This window comes from Bombina bombina, chromosome 5, assembly GCF_027579735.1.
Source record: "Bombina bombina isolate aBomBom1 chromosome 5, aBomBom1.pri, whole genome shotgun sequence".
Lineage (NCBI taxonomy): Eukaryota > Metazoa > Chordata > Amphibia > Anura > Bombinatoridae > Bombina > Bombina bombina.
This window is the reverse complement of record NC_069503.1, coordinates 869,555,613-869,582,931: the sequence shown is the minus strand read 5'-3', so window position 1 is coordinate 869,582,931 and position 27,319 is coordinate 869,555,613. Positions and strand designations below refer to the sequence as shown.

At 39.5% G+C, this 27,319-nt stretch overlaps 1 protein-coding gene across 1 annotated transcript in view; it reads left to right on the top strand.

Moving 5' to 3' along the window:
- Positions 1 to 27,319, top strand: part of CCDC178 (coiled-coil domain containing 178) — an 835,363-nt gene that overhangs the window by 110,557 nt on the left and 697,487 nt on the right. The window contains 1 exon segment of the mRNA XM_053715876.1: positions 8,851 to 9,071. Coding sequence (XP_053571851.1) covers positions 8,851 to 9,071 — 221 coding nt within the window.

Here is a 27,319-nt window from a genome sequence, read left to right as displayed (position 1 = left end):
GTTGAGAAGTTAGAGAACACTGAGCCATCCGCCTCTGAGGATTCTGCATCCCAGGAGGCTTTTTCCCTAGAATCTTCTGTTCCTACACCGACAGTTGTCCCGAATAGGTTACCTCTTCTCCTGAAGGAGGTCTCTTTCCACCAGAGGTTATTACACGGTTTCGCATGACCATATCTCTGGCTTTAGCGCATTTACATCTTCCTGCCACGGAAGACTTAATCCGTGTGCTCCTACCCAAGGTCCGGCATGTAAGAGGACTATGGTACTGATCAGTCTTCTGGGGAAGCGGTGTCCTCTGTGGCTTCAGAGGTGCTACCTCTAGAGTCGGAGCCCCCAGATACTCCGACGGAGGTGAATTTTGCTTTTATATTTAGAATGGCTCGCCTGTGTGTACTTCTGAGAGAGGTTTTGGCGACGTTAGAGATTCCCAGTTCTGATCTGTCAGTGGAATCTCAGTCTTCTGAATGAGATAGCGAGCTTATTTAGATGACTTATATTGTCTCAATTTGTTCTTTCTTGTTTTTTGTATCAGATTCCCAGTTCAGAGCTCTTGAGGAATGGTGTCGCATGACGGGCTGGACCTGTCGGTTTCACTTTCCCTTTGGCTATCACCTGTGTTGCCTAATTTCCTTTATAATCCGGTTAGGATAAGTTTTTATTTTCTTCTATTTTTAGAGCTTGAGATTGTTGCTCTGGGTTTTCTGGTACTAGCGATCTTCATGGTTGCGATTGATGTCTCTTCCGGTGAAAGTTATAAAAAAAAGAAAAAAGAAAAGAGGATGTCTCTGGTTGGGGTGATGTTCTCTCGATATGTCCGAGGCTATGTTTAAGCGTTGGAGCTCATATGTTTTCTGTTTGTTATTCTCACTTTTCTGGCCCTGCTAGAACTTTAGAATTTTCCATTTGAGACCCTTGAACAGATATTGTCGTATCCTACATATTGGGCTGGTCCTGGTTGGGTATTAGTTATCTGTGTTCTTTTTTGAGGTTTATAACTATCCTATATAACAGGCTTGACCTGATACAACCCACGAACAATGGCACTACTCGGGCATTCTTCTCTAAATTATATTAGTAGAGGAGTAAATTAATATTAAATTCCTCAAAAGTGAAAGAGAAAATGGTGCTTGTGCATAAACAATTAATGTGACCACATAAGAGAAATGACGCAGAGAAATGTCTATTCTCAGAAAGTATGCACCTGTAGCACTCTAGGCCCTGACTGGAGGACAGAGAAATTCCTGTACAGGATTAATAAAATATAACTTTTATTAATTAAAAATAAAAAACCCAAAAACTTTGGTTATATGACAAACAAGTTAAAAACGTCACAGATACGGATTAACGTTGTAATATATATATAAAGAGACTCACAGTATAAGTTAATTTGGCCTATACGGATTAAATATAAATGTGGTCTCAAATTCAAATGTGCAACGTTGCTCTCAATGGGATCATTGCATGTATCCCAAAAGAACAGGCTAGACCTGTTTGGGTACTAGTTACCTCTTTTCTTTCTTCTTCTGAAGAGGTTGTTTCCTTGTTCCTTTGGTCCAGAGGAAGCCCTTCGATCCTAGATGTTAGGCTGGTCCTAGTTTAAATCATCTTGGTTGGGCGTCCGATATGGAGAAGGGCCTACGAGTTAATACCCTTCTTAGCAAGCTGTGTTATGGAGTTTAAATTCTGCTGTGGCATTTTTCTTTAGGAAATAAGTTTTCCCTTTTCTGATGGGGGGAGACGGGTTCTTTTTTTCTTGTAGTCCTTCCCCAGTTCCTTCTCGCAGGGGTACTATTCTTCCACCGCTATGGTGTTCCAGAGGGGTTCTCTCGTTCTTTTCTATACTCTCTATGCAGAGTTTATTTCTTCTTCCTCTTGAGGGTTGCTATAAGGTTCTCTCTTCCTTTATTAGGGAGATGGATACTTCCTGTCATCATGTTGAGGATATCCGGATTTTCAGGGACCGTATTGTTTCAGCAACCCTGTTCTAATCCTAGTTTTCTTGGGATCTAGGTTTTTTTTATACACTTTTCTGTTTCCTGTGTTCTGGTTGCTCTTATTTTTTGGCGGTTCTGGTTTTCTCCATCGCCTGCTAGGAGTTTTAAGGAATCTCGATTGTCCCTTCCATCCTTGGTGTTGGATTTGGATTGGGGTTCCTGTGTAGACCCTAGGGTGGTTCTTGGATGCAGTTTAATCTTTCAGAGTTTCAGTACTCTTTAGGTTTGCCCTGCAGTTTTTCTTCAGACCTTTGTTGGTACTGTGAATGGGTAATGTTTAGCCCAGTGCCGATTCTTCGATTTAGAGGTGTTGCTTATCTATCTTCCAGATATCATAGTGTTTCTGGATTGTCCGCTCCAGTCTCCAGTATGCCGTAGATTGTTCCCTGTTTTGGGATAATTACTTTTGATCTACTGGGCCGTTTTTTATATATCTCTTCCATGAAGTGGGAGAGTGTATTTTGGGATTCCTTCTATTTTTCTCTAGGGAATATCTCGTCAGTGGCTTTGAACCCAGGCAAAAGCTCCTGCTTTCTGATCTGATGTGGGCTTCTGGTGTCAGCTAGTCTTCCAAAGCAGAAGTTAATATTCTGGGGACTTGGGTTTCTGTTGCTATCCAGTTGGGTTCTTTCTGAAACAGATCCTTTTTCTGTCTCTGAGAGTTTGGCAGGAGGTCGAGGGACTCTCCTTCTGTGTGTTCCTTTTTTCTGGATTCCCGAAGAGGTTTTTTGGAGCTGTACCTTTTGGGAATCCAGTCTAGGCTGTTTCAGCGTCCGTGCCTTTCCCAGTCTTTTTTTCCTTAAGGGATTCTTAGGTTGATCTCTGGATCTTTTAGGGCTTGGGATGTTAATCTTCCTTGCCCTCTTTGACTATGTTACTTCTTCTGGGTTGACTCAGTCTGTCAGGAGCAGGCGTCAGGGTATCTGATTGCTCTTTTTGTGCTGCAACTTCATTTTTTAGTTTTGTCTTTTTCATTATGGGTGCTTCCTTTATGGAGTTTGACTGGATCTTCGCCTTTGGATGCGTGAAAGGGTTATTTCTGAAGTGTTTCAGTTTTTTCCTCAGCTTGTAGCTGCTCCCTTGTTATCTTTTGGGTTGGCGATTTTCCTCCCCCCTGTTTCTTGGTGGGGTGGTGTTGATTCCCCCTGTTTTATATATTTTCTTGAGGTTCTCCTTTGTCCCTTTTCAGGGTGTTCCGGAGAAAGGTTTTGTTAGCCGATTCTGGATGGGACAGCTAGCTCTTATAGCCTGGGAGTTAGCCTGGCTACTTAACAGTCGGGGTGTTACGGGTTGTATTATCCGTCACCTTCTGCCCTGGTATGTGGGCGCCTAAACAGATAGATATCGGTTTCTGGTCTGTTCCCGTGTTTAATGAACTCTTGCTGTTCATTTCTTTTTCGCTAGGAAGCGGGCTGTGGTCAGGCAGTTCCGTTCTAGTCTTTTTGCCTCTTCAGGAACTTAGACTTTCCTGTTTTTTTTTTTTTGCATCGGTTCTTGGTATCGATGTAGGAGATGGTCCTGAATTTTCTATTCTTTTGCCTGTTCTGATGTTGAGTATTTTATATATGTCCTAGTCTCTCTTGCAGTCTGGTACTTCGCTCTCCTTGGGGTTTTTGCTCTAAGGAAACTTTTTCTTATGGTTCTATAAGGAGCTTCTCCCTCTATTGTTCTTTTTTTTTTTTCTGGGATCGTGCCTCAAGGTCCTTTCAGACTTTCTTTAGCATACTCAGCTTTCTTCTATGTATCTTCCTATTTGGAAGTGTAGGTGTTGGGAGTCTTGGTTGTCCTCCTTGTCATGTTTGTGGAGGAGTGTTCTTCGTTTAGTCTCGTAGACAGCGGGACTCTAGTCTCCTCAGAGGTTTTTTTGGGCTCATTTTGGGACCAGTGATTCTGTGGTTTCTGGCATGGGCTCTTATGGTCCTAATTGTTGGACGGTTACTTGGTCCTCCTACCTTTTTTTATTTTATTCTTTTGCTTCTGTTGAAGCAGTTTTTGGGAGATTGTTTTTTTTTCAGGCTGTGGTGCCCTCATATTGGGTCCGCCTTTCTTCTTACCCCCCCCTGTTGGCATTCAGTGTCTTCTATAGCTTGTTTTCCTAAAAGTAATAAATGCAGCTGTGGACTCTTCCTGTATTTAGGAGGAAAACTTAAATTATGACTTACCAGATAATTTCCTTTCCTTCGATACAGGGAAAGTTCACAGCTCCCACCCGTGCTTTCCGGGGGGCGGCCCTAAATTTAAGTTGTTTTCTTCTGGCACCTTTTTCACCCTGATATTTCTCCTACTGTTCCTTGTTCCCTCTGCATGACTGGGGGATGAGGGAAATGGGGGAGGTATTTAAGCCTTTGGCAGGGGTGTCTTTGCCTCCTCCTGGTGGCCAGGTTCTGTATTCCCAAAAGTAATGAATGCAGCTGTGGACTCTCCCTGTATCGAAGGAAAGGAAATTATCAGGTAAGTCATAATTTATAGTTTTTTCCATTGGCATTGTGTTTCTGGATAGGATGATCAGTATATAAAATATCCACAATACGTTTGTAAAATAAATGTAATGAACTTGAACTGCACATGTCTGAGAAACACAATGATCTTGCTAAAATTATTTACTGTGTTTGTCAAAGAAAAATGTTCAGAAGCTATAATCACCCACTACTTTCAACTTGTACATCTTTGAGATTGCAAACAGATCAGTGTGTAAATACTGACCAAACCTTCTGCCTGCCGATTTCACAAAAATCAGTTCAGCCCTGTGCAGCTCTCACTTATCTTTTTCATTGCAATCCTATATTTAAAAAAACATAAAATAACTGTAGAAACAATCTTAACAAATTCCATAAAGGGGTTTATTTTTTATTGTAATGTATACAACTTAATTTATGGCTGGCCACTTTATAATGATATAAGGAATCCAATGATGTGTGAGTTTAGATGTTGGTGTATAATTTATAGTGTTCCTCATAGTAAATGTGTTCTTTTTTTCTTAACAAAAGGAAAGATAGTTTCTCATTGACATAAATGTAAAAAATCGTCAAGAATAAAACCAAAAGACGATGTAAAATACGATGAGGGTGCAGCACATTGCAAAGGCCCTATAGCTGCATAAATCCTAACTATGTGCCTGACTGCAATCTGTTACAGCTCTGTGAGCTGCATACAATAAAGTGATGTGTTTCTTGTAAATGTCACAATTGTATTAGAATACATTGCTACTGAAGAGGTTGCAATCATACGTTATTCGGAATGACCAGACTATAATATCTGGAAAATATGAGAAGTATGTAAACCCAAAAAGGGAAAATAAAGTTTGCTTAAAACGCAGAGAATAGGTATACACCGTAAAAAAAATAACTAATTACGTAAAAAAATAACTAATTACCATTAAAATTCAATCAAAAGTGTATTTCATAAGCATTGTTAATGTTTTCTTTCTCATTTTACTGGGGAAAGTATACATATTTAAAATGAATTTCCACATAAGCCTCTCAGTATTAATATTTCACAAAAGCAACAATAAGCACGTGGAATTAGTTTAGGAACTGTAAAACAAGTATAGTTTTGCTAACACAATGACAGTTGCAAGCCTTTTCTATCCCAGTAACTGGTCCAGATTGGCTCCTTTAAAGGGACAGTCAACACCAAAATAGTTATTGTTTAAAAAGATAGATAACGCCTTTATTACCCATTCCCCAGCTTTGTACAACTAACATTGATATATTAATATACTTTGTAACATTTAAACCTCTAAATTTCTGCCTGTTTCTAAGCCACTATAGGCAGCCTCTTATCACATGTTTTTTTTTATTTGCTTTTCACGACAGGAGACTGCTAGTTTATGTGAGCAGTATAGATAACATTGTGCTTACACCTGTGGGTTGTGGATGACACTGCACTTATTGGCTAAAATGCAAGTCAATAGATAATAAATAGCCATCTAAATGGGGGGCTGTCAAAAGAGGCTTAGATACAAAGTAATCACAGAGGTAAAAGGTGTATTAATATAACAATGTTGGTTATGCAAAACTGGGAAATGGGTAATAAAGAGATAATCTATCTTTTTAACACTTTGAGTGCATGGAGCCGTCTCCATGCCGTCGCTAGGACTCACTTACCTTGAGGGGGGCCTGAGGGCCCCCATCTCCCTCCACCCGTCCGATCTTGCCCTCATATTGAAGGGCAGGCTTGGAGCTTCACACGGAGCGTGATAACCTCATCATGCATTGACGCGATGATGTCATCACACATCTTTATTTACAACTGTCAATTGAAAGTTATGGAGAGATGGGGCATGCTGCTTAAATGCCCGTATATTGGGTATCTAAGCAGCTACAGACCCCCAAGATCCACCATTAGAATGTGGGAACCTCACCTTTCCAACAGTGTAAGTCTTTAAAGTATAATGAAAAAAAATAAAATAAAAAGTTATAAAAAATATATTTTAAAATTATTTAAAAAAATGTTAAGGGGGTCTCTAAAGGCACTCAAATAAAGATCAAAATTGCCTAGAGACTCAAAAATAGATTTCCCTAAAAATAAATTAGTCCCTATTTTAAAAAAATGATCAATTTAAGTATATTAGCTTAATGATCACCATGGTAACCAGCGTTACCAGATTGATCTCCTAGCTAAGAAAAATGACATTCCCTTACTATACGGATGCCGATATAATACTTGTAATCACGTGAACACCTGGATCATGTGATAACAAATTAATCAATGTTAGAGAGATGCTTTTATTTAAAAAAAAAAATTATATATATTTTTATAATCCGTCTTTTAGAGCCCTTGGAAGGTGCTCGAAACACCCTCTTTGCGCAGCTCTCACCGTCTTTCAAAACCCTGTATTTTTACTGCAAAGAAGCTTATTTTTTTACAATAAAAATTATATCTTTTCTAGCAGCATAATTTCTTAATTTCTTCAAAATATCTATTCACTTTGTAAAGAAAATTATGGCTGAGCATCTGATGAACTCCGACTTTGTTTCCTTCTCGGATGACGCTAGACCTGCTAGAGAAGATTCTGACAGCGGCTTTGTCGCTGGTGCACATTTTTGGAAAGTACACCCCTTGGCGCATCAAATAAGGGGCTACATGTGTATATATAGCGCAAAATTTGAGTGCGTAAGGAAAGCTGAACATGTCACTTTACTAAGAAAAAAATATTTTCTAACCAAAGCACCATATTCCATACATTTTTACACACTCCACTTTTGTGCTAGAAATCCATGTAGCCCCTCATTTGATGCCCAAAGGGGTGTACTTTATACAAATGTGTACTTTATATAACTTTATATAACCTTTTTAACGTGACATGACAGCCTAAAAAAAGTTTAAACTAATTGTCTTTTAATTTTTAGGGGTGATGTCTGCAATTAGACAGCTGTAGCCACCTGGGAAGTTAAGATAAAGGGGCCCATTTATCAATCTCCGAACGGAGCTTGTGGGCCCGTGTTTCTGGTGAGTCTTCAGACTTGCCAGAAACACCAGTTAGGAAGCAGTGATCTAAAGACCACTGCTCCATAAGCTGTCCACCTGCTCTGATGAGGCAGACAGGAATCGCCGGAAATCAACCCGTTCGAGTACGATCGGGTTGATTGACACCTCCCTGCTGGCGGCCGATTGGTCGCGAGTCAGCAGGGGGCGGCGTTGCACCAGCAGCTCTTGTGAGCTGCTGGTGCAATGTTAAATGCGGAGAGCGTATTACTCTCCACATTCAGCGAGGTCTTGCGGACCTGATCTGCACTGTCGGATCAGGTACTCAAGACCTTTCATAAATAGGCCCCAAAGTAAATAAAGTGCACATTTTTGGAAAGTACACACCTTGGTGCATTAAATAAGGGGCTACATGTATATATAATACAAAATTGGAGTGCGCTATATATAACTAAACAGCACACTTTGCTCAGAAAACGTTTTGTTTTTTTAAACAAGTGCAATATGTGCTTATGTGTTACATACTCCAGTTTTGAGATATAAATACAAATAAACCCTCATCTGATAGACCTGGGAGTGTAGTTTCTAAAATGTATAGTTCAGTTGCCATATTTTAACTTCCCTGGTGGCTACAACTGTTAAAATGCCAGTAACAGAATATTACATTTAAAAACGCTGTTTTTGATTATAAACTAAATTGACATCCCGGCAATAAAACAGTAGAAAAACACAGTGAAATGTTCTCAATTTTTACTTATATTATACAAGTTATCTACTACAAATATTTATCCACACAGGTTTTGATGATAGAGTTTACAAAAATAAAATTGCTTACAGTTAATTATTGAGTCAGGAGTAAAAATATACACTTTCTTTCTAATGTTTTGCTTTAATGTTCAAAGATGTTAACAAATACACATATAATAATGGTATATTTTGAATCTGCTGAAAAAAACAATATATAGTTTGTATAGGTTATTCACACAAAAACAACTTCTAAAAGTGTGTGAATATGAACTGCAACAAAAAGCTGAAAACCAGCTTAGCACACAGGTGGGAAATGGCTTAGCAGCCAAAGGGTTAAACAATAATTTTTTTGGAGGCGACTTTCCCTTTAAGTAGGGAAATTGGCTCTTGAAAAACAATTGCAGAAACAAAGAGTAACTGAAGTAAAAAAATAAATAAATCATACTCAGCTTATTTATTGACTGCAGAAAAAAATCTTATAGTTACAAAGTCCTTACTGTCCCTTTAAATGTCTGGAAGCCAACAGAAGCATATACATGTGTGTATTAAACAGTGGTAAAATTGAAATGACTTGTTTGAATCATGTAGGTTTTAGTAGTTATATATTTATATTGCCAGATAGTGGACTAAATGTTTACTCGTACCATAAGTTTTGCTAACCTGCTAACCTTGTTCTAATCAGAGCATGAAAGTTGTGCTCAGGATATCTCTGAACTACAGTGGCATATTGCATGTAAGAAGCAGGAACTGGAGAATGCACAAAACAAAGCTGCCAAGACCGAAGCAGTGAACGCAAGGCTGCAAGAGGAAATCGACTTTATTAAGAAACACAGCCCTCTGCTGGAAGACAAGCTGAATATTGAGGGTAATGCCATGAATAGGATACAGCAGGCACAGGCAGAGGTAAAAGTCATTATGTCTAATATGTGCTTATATTTAGGATATTGTGCAGCTGGATAAGAATGACTATACATACAGTATATATGAACATAATGTATGTTTACTGCTTATTTGTGTATTAAAATGTATGTGTTTAACTGGAATCTCATTAGCTTTTTAAAGGAACATGTTAGAGCATAAATGCTTTAATCCATTAGAGTATGTTATTATTGTGCGTTACTGATCCTAGGGTTGGCTCTCCCGCCTCATGTTCCAATCACACATATTCAATATAAATGGTGAAGCTTCTCCAAATGGTGGCACTGCGAGTCCCATACCACGCTCTGTGTGTGTCTCAGCGCACAGATCTGGGCTATTTCCACAAACTGGGTTGCAGGGAACCAATTGTCTTCCTGCCTTGTTGTATGACCTCCTCATAGTTTATAAGAAAAATAAGACATAATACAACTTGCCAAAGAACCTCAATCATTAAAGGGTTAAATATAATATTGTAATGCACATATTATTTTACTTTGCTACCATAATTAGCCCTATATATGGCACTTTGCAATATTTTAAGGGGAAATGTAAAATTACTAATTAAACAAAGATCTACCCTTTTTGATTATTGTCTAAGCATATTAAGGTAAATGGGTTATTTTTTTAAATAAAATTACACACTGAACTGTGGCTTCCCTGTCATGTAGGATTAGATATACCCCTATTTCAGTGATGGATAACCTTGGCACCCTTGTTGTTTGGGAACTACATTCTCATGATGCTCAACTAGACTGCAGAGTGCCTAAGCATCATCGGAAATGTAGTTTCAAAACATCTGTGGTGCCAAGGTTAGCCATCTGCCCTATTCAAAGTAGTCTGGTGCTAGTCTGTTGAATGAGTGTAATACAACTTGCCCCATACAAGCTAAGAGGCAGCATTGATCATCGACTTAATAAAAATAATAATACAAAGAAAAAAAAATCTGAAATGGGTGTTCCTGTACTTAGAGAAACAAAGAGTGGGATTACAAGACACGTTGCAAATCTTTTTTTTTCACTAGCTAAATGCTTTTTGCACTTCTCGGGATCCGCTCATATTACATTCGTAAGTTGAAAAAAAAATATGTTTCTTTCCTATGGCATGGAGAGTCCATGATTCATTCCAATTACTAGTGGGATATTCACCTCCTGGCCAGCAGGAGGAGGCAAAGAGCACCCCACAGAGCTGTTAAGTGTCACTTCCCTCATTGGATGTTTTCCTGTTTTAAATAGGATTCCAAAATATTTCCCATAAGAAGTTTTTATGAATATGACTTTTACATCTTGTCCTAGTACTAATCTTTCAATCTGTTGAGATCGGTAATGCTTGAACAATGTTTTCCTTCCTATTTTTTCCATCAGCTGTAATTGACTAATGGTTAGCTTAGCTGCCTAACAGGCAGATGGGTTGCAGTTAGAAACAAAGCTGACCTTGAATGCGTGTTCGCAGTTTAAAATAAAATAAACAAAATGTATCCTTTAATGGGTAGTTCCCCTGCAAGAGGGGATAGGGTTAGTAAGATTTGTGGTTACTGCTAGCGTTTGGAGATCAGCATGGTAGTCCTTGTTTCTCCTCCAACATTTTACGCTAACCCACATATAGAAACCAAGGGTTGGTTACTCTGTTTTTCATTTTTCTCAAGGTCCCTGTCGGAAATCATCTGGCTCTATCGGATCTGGGATGCTGTGCCTACCCCACAGCTGAAGCTCCAAGTATAAGTGCTTATTTCCTTCTAGGTAGGAGGTTCAAGCACATCAAGGGATAACCCCCTTTTTTTCTCTTTTAGGATATGGAACTTGGGGACCTTTGAATATGTCCCTTAATTTTTGGGTTTTCTTGTGAGCAGTATATTCATGGGTTCTGATGTGTTTCAAAAGTTTTATTTACAAACTCTTCCAATTTGTAGCCTTACTTTTTGAACTAGCATCTGCCCCTTGAATCTTTACGAAGGTTCTAGGGGCTCTTCTGGCAGTAATCAGATCTCAAGGAATTGCGGTGGCGCCTTACCTGGACAATATCTTGGTTCGAGCATCATCTTTTCAACTAGCAAGATCTCCTACTGAGAACTGAGAGTTCCCTGGTCCAAGATCTTAGCAGCCAGCCCATGGGGGTTCCGGAGTTGGATCTGATGGCGTCACGTCAATACGCCAAGCTTCCAAAGTACGGTTCAAGGTCACGAGATCCTCAAGCCGCTCTGATAGACGCTCTGGCGGTTCCTTTGCACTTCTGGTGGCATACCTGTTTTTTCCTCCGTTTGCTCTCCTTCCACGAATCATTGCTTAAACAGGAGAGTATGTTATTCTCATAGCTCCAGCCTGGCCTCACAGGGTCTGGCTTGCGGATCTGGTGAAGATGACATCTCTTCTCTCTTGGAGGGATCCTCTGAGGAAGGACCTTCTACTTCAAGGTCCCTTTCTCCACCCTAACCTAGATTCTCTGAAGCTAACTGCTTGGAGATTGAACGCTTAGTTTCGTCTAGGCCTGGCTTCTCTGAGAAAGTCGTTAATTCCATGCTTTAGGCTCGTAAGCCTGTTACTCACAGGATTTACCATAAGGTATGGTGTATATACCTTTATTGGTGTGAGCAGGGTGAGGGTACCTAGAAATTTGTCTTTTCTTCAGGAAGGCCTGGAGAAAGGTTTGTCAGTCAGTATGCTGAAGGGTCAGATTTTTGCACTGTCTATTCTTTTGCTCAACAGTCTGGCAGTTCTACAAGAGGTCTGGTCTTTTGTTCAGGCCCTGGTCAGAGTCAGGCCTGTTTAATTCTGTTGCTCCTCCTTGGAGCCTTAATCATGTTCTTAAAGTTTTGTAGCAGGCTCTGTTTGAACTGATGCATTCTGTTAATATTAAATTGTTATCTTAGAAGGTTTTGTTTCTTTTTGCTGTTTCTTCTACTCGTAGAGTTTCTGAGCTTTCGGCTCTGCAGTGTAATTTCCCTTATCTTATTTTTCATGCAGATAAGGTGGTTCTTCGTATTAGGTTGGGATTTCTTCCCAAGTTAGTATCGGATCACAATATCAATCATGGAATTGTTGTTTCTTCTTTTGGTCCTAATCCTTCTTCTCAGAAGGAATGCCTGTTGCATAACCTGGATGTTGTATGTGCTCTAAAATCTCTCTGGTTGAGAAGTGTTATCCGGTTAGCTTATGAGACACCTGAACAACAGCCTCCTGAAAGAATTACGGCTCATTCCATTAGAACTGTCTCTTCTTCCTGGGCTTTCAAAAATTAAGCTTCTGTGGAACAGATCTGCAAGGCGGCTACTTGGTCCTCCTTGCATACTTTTCCAAAATTCTACTAATTTGATTCTTTTGCCTCGGCTGAGGCTTTCTTTGGGAGAAAAGTTTTTCTAGCAGCGTTGCCTTCTGTTTAAGTCCGCCTGTCTTGTTCTCCCTCCCTTTTTCATTCTGTGTCCTCTAGCTTGGGTATTGGTTCCCACTAGTAATTGGAATGAATCGTGGACTCTCAATGCCATAGGAAAGAAAACAAAATTTATGCTTACCTGATAAATTTCATTCCGGGCATGGAGAGTCCACAACACGCTCTTATTTAAGATGACAGTTTTTTTGTACAAACCTCAGGCACCTCTATACCCTTGTGTTATCTTCTTTTTGCATTTCCCTTTGGCCGAATAACTGGGGGTTATGGGTAAGGGAAGTGACATTTAAAGGGACAGTCTACACCAGAATTTTTATTGTTTTAAAAGATAGATAATCCCCTTTATTACCCATTTCACAGTTTTGCATAACCAACACAGTTATAATAATATACTTTTAACCTCTGTGATTATCTTGTATCTAAGCCTCTGCAAACTGCCCCTTTTTCAGTTCTTTTGACAGACTTGCAGTCTAGCCAATCAGTGCCTGCTCCCAGATAACTTCTCGTGCACGAGCACAGTGTTATCTATATGAAATATGTGAACTAACACCCTCTAGTGGTGAAAAACTGTTAAAATGCAATCTGAAAGAGGTGGACTTCAAGGTCTAAGAAATTAGCATATGAACCTCCTAGGTTAAGCTTTCAACTAAGAATACCAAGAGAACAAAGCAAAATTGGTGATAAAAGTAAATTGGAAAATTGTTTAAAATTACATGCTCTATCTGAATCATGAAAGTTTATTTTGGCCTAGACTGTCCCTTTAACAGCTCTGCTAGGGTGCTCTTTGCCTCCTCCTGCTGGCCAGGAGGTGAATATCCCAATAGTAATTGGAATGAATCATGGACTCTCCATGCCCGGAAAGAAATTTATCAGGTAAGCATAAATTTTGTTTTTATCGCTAGGGGTAGCCTGAGAAGCGCAAACTAGAGGAGTTTTGGAGTGCATGTGTTCCCCCATTAAACCAATTGAGAAATAAAAGTTGAAAAATACCACCCTCAATATACTTGTATAATAATATCACCTCACAGCGTTAGGTATATTCCTTCGAGAAAACTATACCCAGTGCTCTCTGTGTGCACGCTCTGATAGATCTCTTATCCTTTATACTTTTTCAGCCAATGCCGAGCTGTCAGCGGCCGAGACAGCAATGGCATGCTTATGTCACCTTTTCCTTTGAATTTGGGAGATTTTTTTGGTGCGTGTTATGCAGCGGCCTCTGTAATTAGCTAGAATGTAGGGAGCAGTGGGATAATCATACTGACATAGAAATGGTCATAAATAACTAGCAACCCTCATTTATTGATAACTGTTAACTATATGGTGGGTGGATTGGTGATCATGGTCACAGGTTTAAGCTCTGTTAAGACTTATTTAATGAGGTATCTGCTACCTAACTATATTCCTGTTCCTCATTATGTAGCAACTTGTTTTTCAGCCTAACCCTTTAAAATAAATTGGCCTAACCACTTCAGCTTGGTGTGGTGCTGCAGTCTGGCTTTGTCACATAATCTAGTTGGTAGGGGACCCACTTATTTCAAAGTTTACCTCAGTACTTTTGAATGTATCAATCTCCTGATTATTTAGATTCTTGGGCTTACAAAAGTTTAAAACAAGGCTCTGTTCTCTAATTCTTTAAGCTATAAATTCACTATAACATTTATGGCAGCTAATAAAGAACCACAGAGTGGCCATTATTTGTTTCATTTCCCCTTGGTAGTTTAAGCTCACAGGGTTTACATATAAGAGTTTATAATTTAAAGTATATTATTCAAATGCAACTATTGTATTAAGGGTCCAGATGTAGCCCTGTCTGTCCTATTATTATTTTATATCCCTTATCAAGCTCCCCTCTTAACAATTACTAAAGATTTAGGTCCAAGAGTGGCCATTGCTTTTCCTCCTTGGGGATTATAGATCTGTTACCATATACTGGCTATAAATAAGGGTATACCCCACGTTTTCACCATGAAAAACTAAAATATGAGGTTAACATAGTGAGATCCAAGAGTGGTCTCGACATTCCATCATACCTTTCCTTAATGTTTGATATGTTTCCTTATTTAAAGTCCAAAAGTGACTTTTTAGATTTATTATGGAAGGTTTCCTTATGAATAGGCACCAAGCATTTAAGTTTGCCACCTATAATTGTTATTATTTCACTGATGAGCAGTACAGAAGGTTTCACATACCATTATAGATTTCACTTGGAATGTACATTTTTACTTTTGTTCTGAATGGCATTTTCATTTGTATGTTTATACTGTTTGTATGCCTATTTTAAGTACCTCAATAAAAATAAAATAAAAAAAACAAACAAAAAAAAAAAAAAACCCACCCTACCCGCTAAAACGGCAATCAATTTGAAAAAACACCCTACCATAAGTCCCAAGCGTAACAACCCCTAATTCACCACCCCTTCACATCGCCAACCCTAAATAAAACTGTTAACCCCTAAACTGCCAACCCCCACATCGACAACCCGAAAAAAAACTGCTATCCCCTAAACCACCATCCGCCCACATTGCAAACTTTCTAAATTATTAACCCCTAAACTGCCAAATGTCATGCTTGATAGTCTTTTATTTTGCTAATGAGTGTTTTATTAACGAATGGTTAAATATTACACATTTTACATTACAATGCCCCTTTAATACATTGATATTACTCTGATATAAATTAGTTAAACAATATATCAGTTTGTGGAGTCACTTCTAGAGAAAGGTTCTTAGAGCCATAAAGAATTGTGTTTTTTAAAGTAGGAATATTGATTAATGGATATGTTAAGCAGTAATATTAAAAATCTAGACCCCTGTAAGATGTCATTGATGTTAGCTTTGTCTTGATTTAAACCCTATTAGCATTCACCAACAAAAAAAAATTACCGTTTTATTAGGAACAGATAAATCCAATCCATTTTTTCAGGCATTATAATATCCCTCCCATTTCTGCTACATATATTGTCAGAAAGGTTGTACAATAAACCTAAACATCCATTCTCTGATTCTTTCCCAGTTTTCCCTCAGGGACTGTCATTATTACTATATTTTAGTCACAAATTAATTCAAAACACATTTACAGAGGAAAAAATAAAGAATGAAGGATGATCTATAAAATACTTTTATATTTTGTATTATAAATTTGTCCTTTTATGAGGTTAAACCGTGTATAGTACTCTCTTACTAATTTTGAATACCACATAATTGGTATTAGAATATGCAGAACTAGGACTTTTATATACTTTTTCAGTATATAAAAAAGATTTAGTTTCTGGTAATTGATTGAATTTGTCAAAATTGTTTTGCATAAAATTGAAAAATTATATATATTTGTCAAATTTATTACATCACATCATAATCCTAAAACAAGAATACTGTCAAAAAAGGCATCAGACGAAAGCTGAATTTGTTCTTAAGAATAATGATTTTTTCCTGTGCACATATATATATATACATATATTTTTTTAGTCTCTGCTGTAGAAAATCAATTAAATTCTTGGCACTGAAGAGGTTAAACAGCAAAATAAGTTATCAGTACATGGAAGTTTAGTTTTTGAGTACTATTTTGTATTACTATACTACTTTAACTTGAGAGTTGGCTTAATGGCTACAAATATTGCTTTATTTAAATACTAATGTAGTATTTTGATTTTTAGAACAGTTGGAGTGTTTAGATGCTTTATATAGAGAGAACCTCTTTTCCTATTTTAACTAAATCAGAAATACTTTTTCTGAACTGCCAGCTCCCTCTGTACGGAGCCCCAGAGGTGTCACACAAGAGTTTTTTTATAAATCATGAGCACATTTTGCTAAATCGTGAGCACATTTTGCTAAATAGTGCACACAATTTTTTTATATCGTGCGCACAATTAAGCTATATCGTGCGCACAATTTAGTTAAATCATGCTCACAATTTAGCTAAATCGTGCCCACGATTAAGCTATATCGTGCACACAATTTAGTTAAATTGTGCTCACAATTTGGCTAAATCGTGCGCACAATTAAGCTATATCGTGCGCACAATTTAGTTAAATCATGCTCACAATTTAGCTAAATCGTGCCCACGATTAAGCTATATCGTGCACACAATTTAGTTAAATTGTGCTCACAATTTGGCTAAATCGTGCACACAATTTAGCTATATCGTGCGCACGATTTAGCTAAATTGTGAGCATGATTTAAAAGTGGGAACATGAATCCTCCCACTTACAGCACCAGCTAATATTACTTTCAGTTTCAGTTCAGTCAGTGTTAGGATCAATAGTATCAGACAAATTGGTAAGTGTGGACCTCAGCTTCAGTCAATGTTAGCATTATGTTATGTGACAAACAGTACATTTACTATTGCAATGCTCACAAAGTATATTTATCCTTTCACAATACAATGCAATAATATTCAAATTATTGGAGGTGAAATAGGTGTAAATTATATTATATTGAAACTATATATTGAACAGAAATTAGTTCATTTGTCAGGTTAAAAACTGGTTTTTCAAAACAAAATAGTTGTGCTCCCTTTAAAAAATCATGAATTGTACAATTTCAAATACATATTTCTCTGTAATTTCTTTATAAAATATTGTCACAGTCTTTTTTTAAGCAGGCAATTCATTTTTTATTAATACTATAGAAACATCTAATTTGATTCCACTACCTAAAGAAAAAAATGGCAGTGAGAACTGTACACATTTTCATAATGCTCTGTGCACAATAGAATAATGGAAGCCTGTGTTATTGTACACACAATGCTGTACATTGCAAAGCTTATCCAAAATATAGGGATTAGATCCCAAAGCAGTATAGCTGCAAAATGTGTTGTTTACATTGAGATATCTGTCTGAGTACAATGTAAAGTTTAAAGGGACAGTCTACGTCAAATGTTTTATTGTGTAAAAAGATAGTGCCTTTATTACCCATTCCCCAGCTTTGCACAACTAACATTGTTATATTAATATAATTTATAAGAACTAAAATTAATAGCATTTTATATGTTTTTCACAGCAAGACAAAAGCTAGTTAATGTGTACCATATAGATCAAGGTTCTTCAAACCACAGGTCGGGACCCATTACTGGGTCACAACACTATGTGTACTTGGTCGCAACTTGTGTGTGTGGTGTAGGAGTGTGTGTGGTGTATTGTATGAGATTGTGTGTGTTTTCTGTGCGTGTGTTGTGTATGAGAGTGTGTGGGGTGTGTGTTGTATGAGAGTGTGTGTGAGTGTTGTATGAGTGTGTGTGTGTGTGGTGTGTATGTTATATGAGAGTGTGTGTGGTATCTGTGTTGTATGAGTGTGTGTGGTATGCGTGTAATATGAAAGTGTGTGTGTTATATGAAAGTGTATGTGTGTTGTATGAGAGAGGGTGTGTTATATGAAAGTGTGTGTATTGTAAGAGAGTGTATGGGGTGAGTGTGTGTTATATGAAAGTGTGTGTGTGTTGTATGAGAGTGTGTGTGGTATGTGTGATACATAAAAATGTGTGTTGTATGAAAGTGTGTTTGTGTGTGTGTTGTATGAGTGTATGTTGTGTGTGTTGTATGGGAGTGTGTGGTGTATGATCGTGTGTATGTTGTATGAGTGTGTGTGTTGTATGGGAGTGTGTGTTATTACATTTACAACACTTTCAAATTTGACTACACTCAGGAAGAAGCATGCACATATTTTAGTCTCTTTGCAAAAAATTGCAGCTATCGTGTTGTTTATTTATTAAGAAATGTTCAGACCAAGTCTAAAAATTGGGTCCCAAAGGTATGTGGTATCATGGCACTGGGTCTTGGGGGGAAAAGTTTGAAGAACCCTGATATAGATAACACTGAGCTGACTCTCGTTGCATCGTGAGTGATCACAGATTGGCTAAATTCAAGTATGCACACACCTCTGAGATAAGCCTTAGATACAAGGTAATCACAGATTATTTAGCATTGTATTGTGAAAGGATAACTATGCTTTAATTGCAATATTAATTTTACTGTTTGTCACATAACATAATGCTAACATTGAGCTTTTAGAAATCCATGTGACTGAAGCTGAGGTGCACAGTTACTTACAAAAAAGAAATGATTCACTGGCACTATGTGAGTAATTGGAAGATCACGCTATGGGGACATGACGGCATGATTTTTTTTATGAGTGGAATCAGTGCTGTGGTTATGGTCTCCATTGATTTTGGATTCCAACTCCATTGCAGTTTATGTTAATGTATCATTTCTTATACACTAGTTTAATTTCTAGCAGAGTAGACTGGTGATATAACTAGTATTGACCTATTTTGGATACTAGATTTTTAGTAAATCACAATAAAGTGTTAGGTTTTATTATTTGAGGAAAATAGTGCATCAAATCTCTCATTCCCTATCTCGTTTCTCTTTATCCCTTTTCTCTTGTTAAGTGTATCCAGTCCACGGATCATCCATTACTTATGGGATATTAACTCCTCCCCAACAGGAAGTGCAAGAGGATTCACCCAGCAGAGCTGCTATATAGCTCCTCCCCTAACTGCCATTACCAGTCATTCTCTTGCACCCAACGAATAGATAGGATGTGTGAGAGGACTGTGGTGATTATACTTAGTTTCATACCTTCAATCAAAAGTTTGTTATTTTATAATAGCACCGGAGTGTGTTATTCCTTCTCTGGTAGAATTTGAAGAAGAATCTACCTGAGTTTTTCTATGATTTTAGCCGGAGTAGTTAAGATCATATTGCTGTTTCTCGGCCATCTGAGGAGAGGTAAACTTCAGATCAGGGGACAGCGGGCAGATTAATCTGCAAAGAGGTATGTAGCAGCTTATTATTTTCTGACAATGGAATTGATGAGAAAATTCTGCCATACCGATATAATGTAAACTCAGCCTTAAATGCAGTAGCAGCAACTGGTATCAGGCTGTCATGTATGTATATTTTACACTTCAGTATTCTGGGGAATGGCACTTCACTGGAATTATACTGTATGCATAAAACTTTAGCCTAATTTGCAGGGACTAGCAACAGGCTTTTTAATAACACTCAATTTATTAATGTTAAACGTTTTTTGCTGGCATGTAAAATCGTTTAATTTTCTGAGGTACTGGGTGAAAAAATGTTTTGGGCACTATTTTTTTCCACTTGGCAGTCGTTTTATTTAATTTATGACAGTTTACTGATCTCTCTCACTGTTAGCTATCAGGGTTAGTTATCCTTTGCTAATGGGAGCAATCCTTTGCTAAAATTGTGTTTTTTACAAAGATTTGATGCTATAACTTTTCAGTTTATTAATTTTCAACTGTCATAACTTTTTCTGTGCTTCTTATAGGCACAGTACGTTTTCATATTATAGTAAATTACTTGAAAAGTATTTCCAAGTTGCTAGTTTATTTGCTAGTGTGTTAAACATGTCTGATTCAGAGGAAGATATCTGTGCTATATGTGCTAAAGCCAAAGTGGAGCCCAATAGAAAGTTATGTACTAACTGTATTGATGCTACTTTAAATAAAAGTCAATCTGTACAAATTGAACATATTTCACCAAACAACGAGGGGAGAGTTATGCCGACTAACTCGCCTCACGTGTCAGTACCTGCATCTCCCGCTCGGGAGGTGCGTGATATTGTAGCGCCGAGTACATCTGGGCGGCCATTACAAATCACATTACAGGATATGGCTACTGTTATGACTGAAGTTTTGGCTAAATTACCAGAACTAAGAGGTAAGCGTGATCACTCTGGTGTGAGAACAGAGTGCGCTGATAATATTAGGGCCATGTCAGACACTGCGTCACAATTTGCAGAACATGAGGACGGAGAGCTTCATTCTGCGGGTGACGGTTCTGATCCAAACAAACTGGATTCAGATATTTCAAATTTTAAATTTAAGCTGGAAAACCTCCGTGTATTACTAGGGGAGGTGTTAGCGGCTCTGAATGATTGTAACACAGTTGCAATACCAGAGAAAATGTGTAGGTTGGATAAATATTTTGCGGTACCGGCGAGTACTGACGTTTTTCCTATACCTAAGAGACTTACTGAAATTGTTACTAAGGAGTGGGATAGACCCGGTGTGCCGTTCTCACCCCCTCCGATATTTAGAAAGATGTTTCCAATAGACGCCACCACACGGGACTTATGGCAAACGGTCCCTAAGGTGGAGGGAGCAGTTTCTACTTTAGCTAAGCGTACCACTATCCCGGTGGAGCATAGCTGTGCCTTTTCAGATCCAATGGATAAAAAGTTAGAGGGTTACCTTAAGAAAATGTTTGTTCAACAAGGTTTTATATTGCAACCTCTTGCATGCATTGTGCCTGTCACGGCTGCAGCAGCATTTTGGTTTGAGTCTCTGGAAGAGACACTTGAATCAGCTCCATTAGATGAGATTACACACAAGCTTAAAGCCCTTAAGTTAGCTAACTCATTTATTTCAGATGCCGTAGTACATTTAACTAAACTTACGGCTAAGAATTCCGGATTCGCCATTCAGGCACGCAGAGCACTGTGGCTAAAATCCTGGTCAGCTGACGTTACTTCTAAATCTAAATTGCTTAATATACCTTTCAAAGGGCAGACCTTATTCGGGCCCGGGTTGAAAGAAATTATCGCTGACATTACAGGAGGTAAAGGCCATGCCCTGCCTCAAGACAGAGCCAAACCTAAGGCTAGACAGTCTAATTTTCGTTCCTTTCGTAATTTCAAAGCAGGAGCAGCATCAACTTCCTCTGCACCAAAACAGGAAGGAGCTGTTGCTCGCTACAGACAAGGCTGGAGACCTAACCAGTCCTGGAACAAGGGCAAGCAGGCCAGGAAACCTGCTGCTGCCCCTAAGACAGCATGAATCGAGGGCCCCGATCCGGGAACGGATCTAGTGGGGGGCAGACTTTCTCTCTTCGCCCAGGCTTGGGCAAGAGATGTCCAGGATCCCTGGGCGTTAGAGATCATATCTCAGGGATACCTTCTAGACTTCAAATTCTCTCCCCCAAGAGGGAGATTTCATCTGTCAAGGTTGTCAACAAACCAAATAAAGAAAGAGGCGTTTCTACGCTGCGTACAAGATCTTTTATTAATGGGAGTGATCCATCCGGTTCCGCGGTCGGAACAAGGACAAGGGTTTTACTCAAATCTGTTTGTGGTTCCCAAAAAAGAGGGAACTTTCAGGCCAATCTTGGATTTAAAGATCCTAAACAAATTCCTAAGAGTTCCATCGTTCAAAATGGAAACTATTCGGACAATTTTACCCATGATCCAAAAGGGTCAGTACATGACCACAGTGGATTTAAAGGATGCTTACCTTCACATACCGATTCACAAAGATCTTTACCGGTATCTAAGGTTTGCCTTTCTAGACAGGCATTACCAGTTTGTAGCTCTTCCATTCGGATTGGCTACGGCTCCGAGAATCTTCACAAAGGTTCTGGGTGCTCTTCTGGCGGTACTAAGACCGCGAGGAATTGCGGTAGCTCCGTACCTAGACGACATTCTGATACAAGCTTCAAGCTTTCAAACTGCCAAGTCTCATACAGAGTTAGTACTGGCATTTCTAAGGTCGCATGGATGGAAGGTGAACGAAAAGAAGAGTTCTCTCTTTCCACTCACAAGAGTTCCCTTCTTGGGGACTCTTATAGATTCTGTAGAAATGAAGATTTACCTGACAGAAGACAGGTTAACAAAGCTTCAAAATGCATGCCGTGTCCTTCATTCCATTCAACACCCGTCAGTAGCTCAATGCATGGAGGTGATCGGCTTAATGGTAGCAGCAATGGACATAGTACCCTTTGCACGCCTACATCTCAGACCGCTGCAATTGTGCATGCTAAGTCAGTGGAATGGGGATTACTCAGACTTGTCCCCTACTCTGAATCTGGATCAAGAGACCAGAAATTCTCTTCTATGGTGGCTTTCTCGGCCACATCTGTCCAGGGGGATGCCATTCAGCAGGCCGGACTGGACAATTGTAACAACAGACGCCAGCCTACTAGGTTGGGGCGCTGTCTGGAATTCTCTGAAGGCTCAGGGACAATGGAATCAGGAGGAGAGTCTCCTACCAATAAACATTCTGGAATTGAGAGCAGTTCTCAATGCCCTTCTGGCTTGGCCCCAGTTAACAACTCGGGGGTTCATCAGGTTTCAGTCGGACAACATCACGACTGTAGCTTACATCAACCATCAGGGAGGGACAAGAAGCTCCCTAGCAATGATGGAAGTATCAAAGATAATTCGCTGGGCAGAGTCTCACTCTTGCCACCTGTCAGCAATCCACATCCCGGGAGTGGAGAACTGGGAGGCGGATTTCTTAAGTCGTCAGACTTTTCATCCGGGGGAGTGGGAACTTCATCCGGAGGTCTTTGCCCAAATACTTCGACGTTGGGGCAAACCAGAGATAGATCTCATGGCGTCTCGACAGAACGCCAAGCTTCCTCGTTACGGGTCCAGATCCAGGGATCCGGGAGCGGTTCTGATAGATGCTTTGACAGCACCTTGGACCTTCGGGATGGCTTATGTGTTTCCACCCTTCCCGATGCTTCCTCGATTGATTGCCAGAATCAAACAGGAGAGAGCATCAGTGATTCTAATAGCGCCTGCATGGCCACGCAGGACTTGGTATGCAGATCTAGTGGACATGTCATCCTGTCCACCTAGGTCGCTACCTCTGAAACAGGACCTTCTGATCCAGGGTCCCTTCAAACATCAAAATCTAATTTCTCTGAAGCTGACTGCTTGGAAATTGAACGCTTGATTTTATCAAAACGTGGTTTTTCTGAGTCAGTTATTGATACCTTAATACAGGCTAGGAAGCCTGTTACCAGAAATATTTACCATAAGATATGGCGCAAATACTTATATTGGTGCGAATCCAAGAGTTACTCATGGAGTAAGGTTAGGATTCCGAGGATATTGTCTTTTCTACAAGAAGGTTTAGAAAAGGGTTTATCCGCTAGTTCCTTAAAGGGACAGATTTCAGCTCTGTCCATTCTTTTACACAAACGTCTGTCAGAAGTTCCGGACATTCAAGCTTTTTGTCAGGCTTTAGCTAGGATCAAGCCTGTGTTTAAAACTGTTGCTCCACCATGGAGTTTGAACTTAGTTCTTAATGTTTTACAGGGGGTTCCGTTTGAACCCCTTCATTCCATTGATATCAAGTTGTTATCTTGGAAAGTTCTGTTTTTAATGACGATTTCCTCGGCTCGAAGAGTCTCTGAGTTATCTGCCTTACATTGTGATTCTCCTTATCTGATTTTTCATTCAGACAAGGTAGTTCTGCGTACTAAACCTGGGTTCCTACCTAAGGTGGTCACTAACAGGAATATCAATCAAGAGATTGTGGTTCCATCTTTGTGTCCTAATCCTTCTTCGAAAAAGGAACGTCTGCTACACAATCTAGATGTAGTCCGTGCCCTGAAATTTTATCTACAGGCAACTAAGGATTTTCGACAAACGTCTTCCCTGTTTGTCGTTTATTCTGGTCAGAGGAGAGGTCAAAAAGCTTCGGCTACCTCTCTCTCCTTTTGGCTTCGTAGCATAATACGGTTAGCCTATGAGACTGCTGGACAGCAGCCTCCTGAAAGAATTACAGCACATTCTACTAGAGCTGTGGCTTCCACTTGGGCCTTTAAGAATGAGGCTTCTGTTGAACAGATTTGCAAGGCTGCAACTTGGTCTTCTCTTCATACTTTTTCCAAATTTTACAAATTTGACACTTTTGCTTCTTCGGAGGCTGTTTTTGGGAGAAAGGTTCTTCAGGCAGTGGTTCCTTCCGTATAAAGAGCCTGCCTGTCCCTCCCGTCATCCGTGTACTTTAGCTTTGGTATTGGTATCCCATAAGTAATGGATGATCCGTGGACTGGATACACTTAACAAGAGAAAACATAATTTATGCTTACCTGATAAATTTATTTCTCTTGTAGTGTATCCAGTCCACGGCCCGCCCTGTCACTTTAAGGCAGGTAATTTTTCCATTAAACTACAGTCACCACTGCACCCTATGGTTTTCCTTTCTCTGCATGTTTTCAGTCGAATGACTGGTAATGGCAGTTAGGGGAGGAGCTATATAGCAGCTCTGCTGGGTGAATCCTCTTGCACTTCCTGTTGGGGAGGAGTTAATATCCCATAAGTAATGGATGATCCGTGGACTGGATACACTACAAGAGAAATAAATTTATCAGGTAAGCATAAATTATGTTTTTCTTCTATATTTCCTTTTATCTGTTGAATTTGATAAGTGCACAGTTACTTACCAGTTTGTGCTGATCCTCACTGACACATAGGGCTCAATTTATCACTCAAGGGGCGAACAAGGGCGTACATATTCGCCCCTGTCCGACCCAGCTCTCCTCTGGTGGGCAGCAATCTGCTGCCAGAATTAAACATTACACAGGAGCGTTATTTTGCGCTCGCCTGCGATCCCACTACCTACCCACACACAGCCAATAACGCGCAGGCAGGAGCTGTCAATCTCCCTGGTCGGATGACGAGAAGAGGGTAGGAAAGCAGCGGTCTCATGGCTGCTGCTTGATAAATTGTGACTGCAGGTTATCTTGTGAGAACCTGCAGTCATAGGGAGGAGAAGGGCTTCATAAATCTAGCCCATAGTGATGTTCAGTTCATGAACGATGCAGTAGAATTGCATCATTAACAAGTGCATAATAAAAAGACAATGCAAAAACACATACTCTGAATTTCAAATTAGCAGTAGATTTTTTTCTGACAAATTAATTTTTTCTCTCATATTCCAACCCCTATATATCATGTAACAGATATCAGCCAATCACAGACTAGTATACGTATACCATGTGAGCTTGTACACATGCTCAGTAGGATTTTGTTCCCCAGAAAGTGTGAATACAAAAAGACTGTGCACAATTTGATAATGGAAGTAAATTGGAAAGTGTCTTAAAACTGCATGCTCTTTCTGATTCATAAAAAGGTTATTTTGACTTGAGTCCCATTTAACTAACTCCTTTGCAATGAAACACTCAGTTAACAGTGCACTGATTCAAATATAAGGTCACAGCAGTTCTCAATAGCAGTGCACACGATTTATAAATAATTATAATCATGGGGGGGGGGGGCGTGTCCAACCACCGACTAAGATGGCTGCCTCTTACTAACGGCTGTATACAAAAGCTGCTAAATCTACTTTTTTAACTCATCAGCTTGACAAATCAAGTTTCTTTTAAGTACATTTAAGAAGATTAGCCTTAGAGGAACAGACATCTGCAAGTTATACATACCACTTCAGCCTAACAACCTAGAAAAGACAAGTTGCGCAGCAGATGTTGTGTACTGGCCTATATCCTCATCCGCCACTCCCACTGTCCTGAATTAGTCAGGTTAAGCAGCCATATGCGCTGAAAGAATAAACTAAGCTATCGCTAACCTGCAGAGTACAAAGGTAACAGATATATTAAAGGCACACTAATTCCAATTTCTACCAGATATTTTGAAGCTAGGTATAGTACTTATACCAGAGATCACTTGAGAATACTATGGAGACAGCGGACTTCACTTTGGCTGAACTTAGTAAAATCCTGGACACATTTCAAACAGAATTCATAAAGACGCTACAGTCTACATTTATCATGCTTATTACAGCTAAAGATAGTGAAAATAAGCAAATAATCCCAGCTCCTAGATTTGAGGAGAGTTGCTGCGCTCTGGGGCCCCAGTGACAGTTACCTTCCTTTTTCAGCAGTACCAAGATTAAAGGAACTGTGGATTTACACCCGCTACAGAGGACCGATGCTCACTGGTGCGAGACAGATCTCATCAAGGATATGGTGGCTACTTCTGGAGCAGGCTGCATGCTTACTAATACCATTATTACATGTGAGCAATGCGGTACAGCTAACAGATCTAAGTGTGGCTGTGTGATATTTCCTACCAGACCAGTTCCTCTAACGGCAACCAGAAACTCAAATTACAATCTCGGGTGACACAGTGGACACACTATATGTGGTGCGATACACCTGGACGGCCAGGACTGCTTGAGAACATGAGGATTAGGAATGTGCTCGTAGCCACTGGGAACTATTTAGCCTGGCGGTCCGGGGTAGGATGAAGATTGCTATCCGATGTTCAGCCGTGCCGATGCCCTGCCGTACATTCCTAGTGGAGTATATGGTGGAGGTGTTTATTTTATTATTGCCAGCTTAACATAAACTACGCTGCAGACATAGGATTTTATGATCGCCACAGATGTGATACCCTTGTCTGGTAGTATCTCCACATACTTTATAACACTGCTGTTTTTCTGAAGTTTGCTGTTCCAAAGAAATGTTTCAACATAGTTATTGTACAATTACCTAGTTCCTCTTATACATATACGTTAAATGAGGTGCTCTGGATTTATTAGCTTATTTATGTACAGATATAGGTTCCTATGTTTAGGATTATTTTGAAAATTCTCTATTTTATTTTTATAACTAACCTAGTATATATCTCGCATGTCCTCATAAATTCATAATCGCATGTAATATACCGTGTATGTTGGAACAATGACGTTTGCAATACGCTCTCCGTATTCAGCATTGCACCAGCAGCTCACAAGAGCTGCTGGTGCAACGCCACCCGCTGCAGACTCGCGGCCAATCAGCCGCCAGCAGGGAGGTGTCAATTAACCCGATCTTACTCGATCGGGTTGAATTGTGGCGATTCCTGTCCGCCTGCTCAGAGCAGGTGGACAGGGTTATGGAGCAGCGGTATTTGTGACCGTTCGGAGCATGATAGATAGGCCCCATAGCCTACAGAGGAAATTCATTTTATTTCAGGGTAGTAAACACAATCCACTCCTGCTACTTATCCACTAGAATATTGGCTCCGCTGCTAGCGGCCTTAGCGGCGGGACTATATGACCTGATAAGTTTAAATGACTGTACCAACATGCAAATGGTTTTCTGC